This window comes from Alosa pseudoharengus, unplaced genomic scaffold (assembly GCF_046254945.1).
Source record: "Alosa pseudoharengus isolate Yale_2024_CS ecotype anadromous, Long Island Sound unplaced genomic scaffold, YU_APseudo_1.1 YU_APseudo_1.1_scf_23, whole genome shotgun sequence".
Taxonomy (NCBI): Eukaryota; Metazoa; Chordata; class Actinopteri; order Clupeiformes; family Clupeidae; genus Alosa; species Alosa pseudoharengus.
The window spans coordinates 14,405,076-14,417,647 of NW_027468685.1; the positions used below are offsets into that span (position 1 = coordinate 14,405,076).

General features: G+C 39.2%; 1 protein-coding gene across 1 annotated transcript; it reads left to right on the forward strand.

The window, feature by feature from the left end:
- Window positions 1–5,628: 5,628 nt before the first annotated feature.
- LOC143140134 (cholecystokinin-like) lies at window positions 5,629–6,945 on the forward strand. The gene is made up of 2 exons (XM_076300957.1): window positions 5,629–5,848; window positions 6,809–6,945. Exons 1-2 carry the CDS (start codon window positions 5,629–5,631, stop codon window positions 6,943–6,945), a joined length of 357 nt encoding a protein of 118 aa, XP_076157072.1.
- The last annotated feature ends 5,627 nt before the right edge of the window (window positions 6,946–12,572 follow it).

A 12,572-nucleotide genomic window follows, 5' to 3' on the forward strand; every position in this document is an offset into this window, starting at 1 on the left:
GTGTCCACTCTCCACACTAGGTGGCACTGCATTACCACCGCTACCAACTATTCTATGCCAAGTTAACATTATTATTCTGTCCCAAGTATTATTGCAACATGCATGATAATGTAAGTAGGCCCAATTTGCTCCACACAGTGAAGATATTTTTTTTAGTTTCCCCTGTTTCACTGATTGAAATAGTATTTGTGAAACTTTAGGTTTATGAAAATACTTTTATGTTTTGTATTCTAAATGGGAAGTACAGTCATCATTAATTTGTGAACTGATCATATCTTAACTTCCAAAACTTGATGATGGATTCATGTTCTTCAACTTCCAAAACCTTCAGATCCTTATAGGTCTGTACATGAACAAACCCTGTCTTTTTTCACGTAACATGCAGAAATACATCTATGTGTGACTATGATTGTGTGTCTGTGACTGCAGAGAAGGGACATTCTGATGATCTGCTGAGGAATACATTAAGTGGTACTCGGGCTCTAAAGAAGGAGGGGGGGGGGGGGGAAGCCACAGGTTGTCTCACCACGGCAACCGTTCCACACCTCCCACACCCCAGCCAGTCAACCGCTAACACTCCAACACACCACCTACACGACTACACACACAGACACACACACACACGCACCACCCACTCTTCTGCACAGACACATACATACACACAGAGAGGCAGACAGGCACACACACCACCCACAGTGACACACACACACACCTCCCCCACACACACAAATCCAGCCAAATAGATATACCGATTCCACAAGTCAGAGCTGCATACAAGTGAGCACAAACTTGTAAAATGCGGCAACCACATGCTGCCGACAGACTTGAGAGAGAACACTAAAAAGTGAGTCAAAAATAAGATCATCACACCTGGAACTTTCCTTCATATGATGTGGGATTGCCCTCCAGTTGCGCAGTTTTGGGCTGGTGTTGCAGCTACACTGTCTAACCTGATATCAGTGTTGTTACCAGTTAATGTGTCAGTTTTGATACTGAATGATCTGTCTGAACTTAATATTGATAAATTAAATAAGCGCATCGTGTTAGCTGGCCTGACAGCTGCTAAAAAGATGATTGTGCTACCATGGAAACCCCCTCAGGTGCTCAACATCAGGCAGTGGATTCTTACTTTTCTAGATGTAGTGTATCTGGAACTGTCAACAGCTCGGGTCCATGGAGCCACTGAGAAGACCTTTAATAACTGGCTTATGGCAGCTGACTCTCTAAAGGAGTTACTTGGGTGATCTACCAGTGCCATTCATCATTTCATCCCAGTTTCTATGAACTTTTTTCCCCCTGTTGTTTGTGTGTCTGTGTCCATGTCTCAGTGTGTTTGTTGTTGTTGTTGTTTGTGTGTCTGTGTCCATGTCTCAGTGTGTTTGTTGTTGTTGTTGTTTGTGTGTCTGTGTCCTTGTCTCAGTGTGTTTGTTGTTGTTGTTGTTTGTGTGTCTGTGTCCTTGTCTCAGTGTGTTTTGTTGTTGTTGTTGTTTGTGTGTCTGTGTCCTTGTCTCAGTGTGTTTTGTTGTTGTTGTTTGTCTACGTCCCCTTAGCATGACTGGGCGGGGGGGCGTGCGTGGGGCGGTCATTTTTCTTTTTCTTCCTGTATGTTGTTTTTAGGGTAAGGGTGGGGGTTGGGCTTTGTTTGGTTTGTGTGGGTGGGGGGTGGGGGAGGTTGCTTACTTATATTCAGTTTGATATTACATTATGATATTGTGTATGTTTCTGAGTGTGTGATTTGTCCATATAATTCTCAATAAACATTTGATCACAAAAAAATAAAAAATAAGATCATCACATTATCAACAGATAAATGGAGTCCTCTCTCTCTCACACACTCAAACTCACACTCACACACACACACACACACAATGTAAACAATGTGCTGTTTGTACATGATCCATCACTTGTTACTGTGCTAATTAGAGAATAATGATTTTCACTGATTGTTTCTGTGTCTTAATCCTTGTTTTCCGGTGCCTTCTATTTCGTTTCTTCAAACAGGTGATCCCAGACAAAAGATCATTATGGACAAGAGCACCATCCGAGTCATGTCCCATATACCACAATGCTGTTTGAACAGAAATCCCATCTCACATACTTTATCATATCATTTTATGACCTTTAAATATTCTATTTTAATCAGATAAATGGAATGCTCAATCAGAATGACTATTTGAACATAATAATGTTCATACAAAACTAGACTGGTATACATTATCCTGTGTAATTTTAATGTAATGTGGTTTCATAAATTGGACAGCCCTGACTTTCCCTTGTTCTACAGTGGATCCAGGATGCGTGTGGACATTATTGCAATAATAAAGTGCCGTCATCTATGACATTTCCATTTTAAATTACACTTGCTTGGCTAGTATTGCTCAATCTTAAAACGGACTGGGAGCTTAAAGGACCTATACTGTACCTAGCTGTCATATTGTTGTGTCTTTCCAAAGTCTTTGTACGCATCAGTAGGGACTTGTTATCACTACAGTACTAACTTTACATTGAAGAGGCTTCTTGAATTTCCCTCACCTCTACACTCTGTACTCGTATAGACCTAACATATACTGGTGGCAGAGATAGCACACAGTCCAATTTCCTGTGCAGGAGTTAATAAGTCAGCAAATTGATTTTTGAATAGATGTTATCAGTCTTTAAGCCCGTAAAACATCCTTTAATCTTTAAGGTGCAGTCCTTTAAACTAGTTCATTGCACTTGTTGACAAAAGTGTCCCTCAAGTGTCCTCTAGCTGTCTGTTAGTGTGGCTGTGCTTTGAGGTTGTTGAGCACATCTATCCTATGGAACCTCTCACTCTCAAATTGAGGTGTGCCTCTTTAAGGCAGTTTCTCTTTACAATCCTATTGCACTGACATGTATAACTCTCAGTGAAAGACAAAAGAGTAGGTGTACTCATAGTGAGAAAGGGCCTTGATGCAGTAGTGCCATCCCTCTCCATATCTATGGCATGACTCTGTTTGGGGTGGGGTCATTTCTCAGTCTCTCTCCTCATCTCTGTTCCTATGTCCAGTCTACTGGTCATTTTCTGGCCGCTACATCAGAAATTACAGCATACTTGTTCTAGGATCCATCTGACCACTTTGAACTACCTGCCCCTACCAGTAATTAGATGGCCCAACAGCTGTTTCTCTTCTGCCGGCTGAATCTTGAACCAAGATTTTGTTATTACTCTCTCTCACAGGCCAGCCCAACAAAATCAATGTACCGGAATTACTTCCCAACTAGAATTACTTTACTCTACTTTCCCTTTATTGAAGCACAGACATATCCACATATGAGGATTTACCAAAGTTAATTACCATAATTCTGGGAGACGTTAAACGCCTAAGGGGGAAATACAAACACCGTATTCATAGCGACATCTTGGGCTGGGAAGATTATATTGATCGCCGTGTTCATCTTTGGCTAAATCAATATTGTTTCTATTGCAAATATTGCAATTGTGCATTACAGGAAAATGGGTGAAAGCAATCACACATTTTTCAGGGTTTGAGGGTTTTTGCAAAATTGAAGTTGTTTGCCAGATCCATGGTAGGCTTTGGAGAGAGTGAGTCTTGCATAATACTCTGCTGGCATATCCTTGTTTCTCAGTGGCTTGCACAGCTACAGCTATTGAGCATCTTGTTGGTGATAGTATGAATGTGTCTTTATATATTGTGCACGCTCAGCAGGACGTCATTACTCATGCTTGCGTGCCTGCTAAAAATATGTCTTCCTGTACCAAATACTCTTAAGTATGCTGCTGTAGTTGTGCAGTTTGGACTGGCTATCATTGCGGCAGTGAGCAAATGCACAGTGTAAAGAAGTCAGACCACAGCAGCTACTCAGGATGCAGGTTCAAGACAGACTGGTAGGTTTTTAGCTGATAGGCTCTTAGCAGCATACATTCTAAGGGCGGACAGCTGGCAAAGCCAGTCAGTGAGTGTGCTGGCAGTCTGTCACCATGGCAGTGATGGGGGGGGGGGGGTATAGGGAAGATGCAAGGTTGCTCCATGAGAGACGCATCTAGGAGGTTGAAGTGAAGAGTGACAATCGTGAAAATACCAATTTTTCCAAATTACATATCGGGGCCAGTGGAGAAACCATATTAACTCACAGATCTCTACATTTCGACTCTCAGTAAGGACTTTATACCAATTTAAACTGAGGGAAAGATGCCCAAAGAGCTAGGTCAATTCTGCATCATTGATTCAGGCTATCCAATGTCACCTCTCTAAGACAGAAGTTTTTCCATAACATCAGTGTTATCTATGATTTGGGTTTGGAGGCTTTGGATATCGGCTGATTCTCACACTGGAAAATGCATGTGCGTTGGCCTACACAGACAGATGCATCAGTGTGTGAGTGAACGTGAGAGCATCCCTCTCTGTGTGTGTATGAGTATGCGTGTGTGTGTGTGTGTGCGCACACACACGTCAGAGGGGAAGGAAGGTATTTAAGAACCTCTCCTCCCGGTTCTCAAACGAGGTCTCTGTATCCATGCTCACGTGCCCCTGCACCCTTCTATAGCACAAGGTAAGAAACCAATTCCTCTGCATTGTCTTTTTTTTCTCTCACGCACACACACATAACACACATACCTTAACGTCCACCATATAATTTCCATAGTCTCTCTTAATGCAGATCTCTCTTGTTGAATATGGAAAGACTGTTACACTTAGGTATTACTAATGAATTTGTATTAAGGATAGTTAAGTATAATTTTGTATTGTATCTGTCTGAGATATGGTTCTGTTACAGGATTATTTATGTTGACCTGAAAATGCTTGTATCGATTCTTCTATGTTAAATGTTCTATAACTACTGACCATGTTTTATATTCTTTATATGTTTATAGATTAAACGAGAGATTCTCTATCTTTTTCTATCTACCTATCAATTGGTTTAGAGGTATTTCTGTGGTTAAACAAGGTGCTTAATGTAATGCAAACCTGCTTAATGTGCATGCCCCAATGTACATCTCAATGTTTTATGACTTTAGACTAACTGCTGTAAAGAATTGATGGTACATTTTTATTTAAATCCAGTGTCCTTAAAGCATTACTTTATTAAACACATTCATAGAGGGTTATAAGGTATGCTTAATGCCTTACAAGCATTTGTATGTCTATATAACTATAGGAATGACTGCACTATTTTGTTGCTTACAGGTTTAAAACACCGTAACACTTTATGTTTTCAGTCATTTATATTTCTAAATAGTAGATTTATGTCAGTTCTATTATAAATGCATTATTGAAATGTATGAATGTGTTTACAATGCTTTATAGATACTGGGTGGGTTTAAGCATCTTTAAAATCATTTTGCTGTCTCCTTCATTTTTTGTCTCAATCAGTTATGTAATTTTGTCATTAGTCTGATACCTCCTCTTCACCAACCAATTCTGGACTTGCTCCATCAATACATTCACACACACACACACACACACACACACACACACACACACACACACACACACACACACACACACACACACACACACACACACACACACTGATCTACTACTGGCATATTGTTTCTCTCCCTGTCTTCACACCCTCTCTCTCTCTCTCTCTCTCTCTCTCTCTCTCACTCATAAATACACACACACACCTGCTCCACCTGCCCAGATGAACAGTGGGATCTGCCTGTGTGTGCTCCTGGTGACCCTGTCGGCGTCGTGCCTGCGGCGGACCTGCTGCTCTGCCCAGCGGGAGGGCTCCGCGCCCACTCTCTCACGCCACGCCCGCTCCGCTGAGCCTCCCATGCCCGCCACAGATGGCACAGGTGCCAACGTCGCCGCCGCCGCCAACCTAGGCGAGCTCCTCACCAAACTCATGGCCAGGAAAGGTGACAAAGCATTCAAGACATCTAATAATGCCCTTATTCATAAATTATTTCATATATTTATTAATTAACTTAATCATGATTAGCTTTTAGTAGGCCTTTTAATTGATAGATTTAAAGATTTAAATATTGTTCCTGTGCACATATTGTTGTTTTACTCTAGTTCATGCACACACAGGCATGCATTGAATATGGTGCCGCATTTCACAATTGATATGATTACTTTAATAACTGCATTACTCGTAATAATCACCATCATGTTGTTCATTGTCATCACTATCATAAGCAACTCGATCATATAGGCCTACAGCATGCTTTTTTAATCAAAGCTGTCTGTAGATTCCACTTACACAGATATTTGCCGCCACTAATTGGCAGTCTATCAGATGCACATTGTTTCTGAAAGGTGCTATCTGGCACACACACATCCACCAAATGGTCTTTTTCTCTCCTGCTCTCTGGTGCTGTGTCCATATTCCTCTCCTCTTTTTCACACTTCCCCTCTTATTCTCTCTCTCTCTCTCTCTCTCTCATTGGATCTGCCTCTCTGCTGTGTGCTGTCTCCTCTGTGTCTGTTTCTTCTTGTCTTTCCCTATCTGTGATCTTGGCACAGGGAATCTCTATCACATTCTGCCTTGTAGCCTATATGGCCCCCTAATTAATCACCTCCTTGCATTATAGGATGAGATCTGTTGGCAGTGGCTTTGTGTTGGCATTGGCCATGTAGACTAGGAGTCTCAGACTGTCTATTAGCTGTGCGCTCCCATGGAATGAAACTGATCTACATACTGTACATCCTGAAAATCTTTACTTTCTTTCTTTCTTTCTTTCTTTCTTTCTTTCTTTCTCATTCTTTCCATCATTGTTCCCCCTCTTTTTAACATCTTCTCTCCTCATTCTTATCCTTATTTATTTCTCTTTAAATTCTCTCTTCTTAACTCTCTCTCTCTCTCACCTCTTCAGCTTTGCTTCGTAAGAACTCGTCGTCTAAATCGAAAGCAAGTGGCCTAAGCAACAATCACCAGATAAAGGACAGAGACTACCTGGGCTGGATGGACTTTGGTCGCCGTAGCGCAGAGCAGTACGACTACTCCTCATGAAAGACTGTGGAAATGCCCAGAATGAAAACATTAAGCCAATTCAAGAATATCCGACACACAGATCTCAGCCCCGTTCATTCCAAAATCCGCTGCACAGGCAGTGTTTAGCAGTGCAGTAAACCATATACTTTTACCATTATCTTTCTGTGTTTGATGCATATTTGTCTGTAGAGCTGTCTACAGAAGCCAGTGCAGTTCTGGATGTGCTCTGATTCTTTGTAATGATGATACCTACTGTACTGCATATTATGAATACTATTACGAATAACATTAATGTATGACATAATTTAAGATGAGGAAAATAAAATAAGGGTTGACTGAAAGTATGATCATCCCAGCATAACAATTAATTTACCCTGTTAATGAGAAAGTATTTGGTTTATCTCAATAAAGCTACACAGAATTCAGTTTTGGCCTTAAACCTTGTGGACTGGTGTCTCCTTCATGCAATCTCACTTTGATAATCCTCTGGCAGAAGCACAACATATTACAAGTCATTAAATAGCAAATCGCTAGATATAGTGACAGTATTGTTGTCTTAGGAACGGTAGGTAAAGCCTGTATGGGTGGAATCATTTAAATATTGACACAGTGCTACTGTGTTATATCAACATTTTTGTGCTGAATGTTTTGACATTCTAGAGCTAATTTACCAGTACCAGGGGTTGCAGAAGTAAACCGTGTTTGTCCTGTTGGACAAGAAGTAGGCTACAGTTTAATTCAGATACTCTAGTGTTGGTACTGATGAATGACAGCCACAGAAGCCAAAAAGTGCTGTGCAAGGGGCTTTATACAAATAGTACATGCATGCATCTTTATGAGTTTCATATGTGAAATGTGTGTACATAAGTATATCATCATCATCAACCGTTTTTTATTCAGGGAGAAATTGACTGAGCATCAAGCTCTTTTACAGCAATGCCCTGAGTTACAAAACAACAACAAAAATCAAATAAAAATAATAATAATAAATAGAAAGAAAAGAAGGGGAATGTATAAATAATAATGATATAAAAGGTCTAAAATATCAGTCAAAGCAAGAATATTGTGCAACAGCCAAATCATCAATCATACCCTTGAATTGGTCTAGTGACACAAACCTATCTAATTTCAATAACTCTTGCAATTTGTTCCATTTATTAGATGCAACAAATTTAAAAGCTAATTTACCAAATTCAGATTTAATTTGAGGAGTTTGAAGAGATATAAAACCCTGTGAGTGTGTATTGTGGCAGATTGATTTTATGTTCAGAAGAGAAGTTAGGTAAAAAGGTAACTTTCCCAGTAATGCCTTATAAACAAAAAGGAGGCTTCATTTTTGCTTCATTTAGAACCAGTTTAAGATCTTGCAAGGATTTCTGCACACAATCAAATGCATATTGAAGATATGACACTGCTTGCTCTACAGATGGTGCATAGGCATAAAGGATTGTGTCATCTGCATAGAAATTAACTTTACAATTTTCTATTGAAGCACAGATGTCATTGATATACAATGTAAACAATAGTGGTCCCAAAATTGAGCCCTGTGGAACACCATTATTTAGTCTCAATGGCTCTGAGGTTGATCCTGTCACATCTACCCACTGTGTTCTATTAGAGAGGTAGTTTTGAAACAATTTAAAGGAAACTTCATCTAGACCAAAAGAGGTTAGTTTTTCAGGAAGTAACCTGTGATTAACAGTGTCAAAAGCCTTTGACAAGTCAATAAACAAAGCTGCACAATGTTTCTTACTGCCAACAATAGTAGCTATATCATTTACTACAGCAGTTGCTGCTGTAATTGTGCTGTGGCCAGCTCTGAACCCAGATTGATAAGGACTTAATATAGAATATGATGACAAAAAGGAACGAAGCTGTTCATTTACAAATGATTCTAACATCTTAGCTAAACATGGAAGCTTGGAGATTGGCCTATAGTTATTCAAATCACTTGGGTCTCCTCCTTTATGTAAAGGGGTGACTAGGGCTGATTTCCAGACTTCTGGAATAGAGCCAGAGCAGAATGTTAAATAAAAAATGTGAGTTAAAGGTTCAGCAATGACAGGGGCTGCAATCTTTAAGAGATGTGGGTCTAACTGATCTGCACCCAGAGAGCTTTTCATACACTTGGAATTACACAGTCCATACAGAACCTCAGATTGGTTTACTGGTCTAAATGAGAAGGAAGGGTTATTAAGCCTATTTGAAAATAAAATCCTCTCTTCTTCAGGACTAGTGACACTGAAACGGACTGTACTGGAGTACATCTAATTTAAGTCATCAGTTTACACACTGATTTTCACACATCAGTACTTACTTTTATACTTACAGTGTTCTAATAGATACTCACTCTTGAAGGCATAAGCATCATCACTGATAGACTTTTATTGAAAAAAACTTTTAAATGACTTTTATTGCATACAGTGAATGAAAATCAGTGTAAACGATCTTCCTGAGGAGAAAAAAATGAAATGACTCAATTCAACAAACAGCACCTGATGTTGGTGTCACGGCGTGTAGTATGTTGGAGCTCAGGTGTGGTCCTGATCTGGTATCCTTCCTATAGATACGCACCAACTCGGGGTTGGATCTGTCTAAGGTTTGGCTGCTACATAGGAAATGTACATAAACAAACAAACATTCAAACAACATTTGCTATCCACACAGCAAAAAGTGCACATCCTAAATGTAGTTGGAAATGTCACCAAAAATGTTTCACGCATTTTTTAAACAATATTCATGAATATATGAGCAGAAAAATGACCATCTCAAAAGAGAAACACTCAGGCACAGACATCTTCTTCTGATTATCAGGATTAAAAGTTCATCTCTGTGATACACTGTAGGAGCAGGAATTAGCATTAGTCACGAAGCCAGCGGAGCAATTAAACTCTCTCCAGGGTCCAGTCCCAAGCAGATGTTTCGAAATTCAGAAACTCTGGCCTTCTCCTGGAATATTTTAGGTCATCAAAAGGCCCGCCATATGCCCTCAGTAATGAGGAGTCTGCACTGCTTTCCATTCATTTCCATACAATTTAAAGAACTCTCAGCTCTCAGTCTCTCAGAGATTTAAATAGTTTCAGGCCACATGCAGCTCTGTACATGTTTTCTGAATTAATCTATCCTATATTTCAATTTAATATCTCCAAGTGGAGTTGTGAGTGCGGTGTTTAGAGAACTCATTGAATATTTGTGTTGAGGTGGATTTGAAGTGATATATTGGGTTGCTCATAGGACTTCCATTTCTATTCTTAAACTTCCACCAGACACATCTATCTTGGGCTACAGTTTCCTCTACAGAGAAATACTTGAACAAAGTCTGGGTGGATAATAAGACGTCTGAAATGCAAGGCATGTTTGGGAGGTATGAAAGGTCAGCTGGAGGTTAAATTCACTAAAGGGCTTGCTTGGGAATGGCAGACCCACTCCGACCCACGTTTTTATTGCAAACTTTCCTCAGCTAGATGTAAGTAAATGGACCATAACCATATTGAGTATGAACAAAGACCATCATGGAGACACCGGAACTAGAATGGCTGATAAAAAGAACATTTCCTCTGACACTATAGTAACAGAGCTCAACATGCAAGGAGAGAGATGACAACATGGCAGACTGGCATGATTACATGGTTAATGCAACAGTTCCGTACATGAAACGTCGTACATATCACTGAAATGAAATATTCTGAACAGTGTGTAGCCTTTTAGCTCTACGTGTAGTATGTCATATGTAAAAATAATGAGACCAAATAACAAATAATGAACAATATATAATTATCCATAATAATCCATCTCTGTAGTTCGGGCTATGAGGTAGATCCCATGACTTGTAATGTTGACCTTTTCCACCCCCACATTCATTTCCAATTAAGAAACATTATTTTAAAACCCATTTGGTACCTAATTGGTTTTAATATATTCACATACTGTATTATAGGAAAACTACTGCATGTATATCGAGGTACTGATTACTGATCAGATGACCTCATGGATGTACATTTGAGATAAAACTATCTACAACTACAACTACTATCATTTGTAAAATATGTACATTCTTAAGACAAAAGGGGTTCTTCAGTGAGGGCTCACAAGCTTCTGATCATTATTTTAAAGGACGCTTTGGGAACAATTATGGTCTGTCATCTTTGTAGATGTTCAGCCTTAAAGAAGTCGCTTTGACTGACAAATAATTCCATATATAAATCTCTATCCTTTAAAACCTTGGAGGTTTTTGGAATTGTACACACAAAGGCTTGATAACACCATGATTTTGTTTACAAATGATGCCTTTTCTCATTAGACTTGTCAAGCATTAATTAGCTTAATTAATATGTATCAGTTTAAGCTGAAGCTAGGTGGTAAAACATAGTTCAGACCTGTAATGAATATCCCAGCTATTTCCTTAGATAATCCACATTAGATAATCCTATTTTTTGGCTTTCTCTTTGAAATACCACCCTCTTCTGTTCAATTCATTAATCCATCCATTTGTTCCAGCCATCTCTTCACTCACTCACTCATTCGATCATTTCTTCATTAATCTGTGGTCATCATATATAAACGTATGGAGGAGAAGGTCCATCTTATATTTTACATCTATTTAGAGCATGAACTACCTGTATATTAAGCACTTGCTACATACTTACACAACTAACGATTACAGCATGGGGACTGTGTCTGATATGTGTGTATTTACATGTTTATAGAATGACTGTGAGGATTTTGAGATGTGACAGACAATGTATGATTGTGTACGATACATCTATAAATGGATCTTGATTTTTTTACGCTGCTGTCAATAGCAGAAATCTATTATAGCTTTTTAAAAGACAATTTGACGATGAGAAACAATAATAATCTCTGTAACGCCATGTTTATGAGTGTGTATTCTTATGGCTCTATCATTTGGAGGGGGCTATATACACACTCTACATGAGATTTGAGAGATTTTTTTACATATTTTAATACTTCAAATCTTGAGGCTGCTATATCCCTATGCTTTGCAGTGTGAGCAGTGAGGAAGTGTGCGTACTTCTCACAATAAAATTTGAGGCTATTGGGTTATTTTAGTATTTCAGGTGGTTGTGATGATGTTGGATGCAATTCCTAAACGTGGTTGATTGTATACAACAGTGGTTCTCAAACGTTGCCGTTGGGGAATTTTCAAACCACATCTGACCCCATCAACCTGTCAACATGGTCATGTTAATTTAAAAAAAAAAAATATTTTTTTTGCATTTTGGTTCCATGTTACATTTCCCGTCTCGGTCCGCTGGATCGGATGTTGTTTTAATTCATATGTTGTGTATGGATGTGGATGTTTGTTTATGACATAAACAATATGTTCATATGTTTGTGTGTGGCTATTTTGTTTTGAATCTATGATGTTCCTTTTCAAAAAAGAAAGGCATTATTAAAAATAGGCACAAAAAAACTAATTTCCTCCTGTTCCTTGCGCCCCACCTGTCAAGTCTCTATTCCCCACTAGTGGGGCTCGCCCCACACTTTGAGAACCACCGGTATACAAGAGGGTTTTGAACAGAAAAGTGTGTTTGCATTTCTGTATGAGTGTTTTGCTATACAATCTGAGAGTTGCACCATTGACACCACTGTGACCAAAAAATGCACATCTCCTGGCTTTGTCT

Excerpts from the sequence above, each read along its gene's own strand:
- LOC143140134 (XM_076300957.1), top strand. The coding sequence starts at position 5,629 with ATGAACAGTGGGATCTGCCTGTGTGTGCTCCTGGTGACCCTGTCGGCG. Across the intron at positions 5,849-6,808 it reads CAAACTCATGGCCAGGAAAG|CTTTGCTTCGTAAGAACTCG; the intron begins GTGACAAAGCAT and ends TCACCTCTTCAG.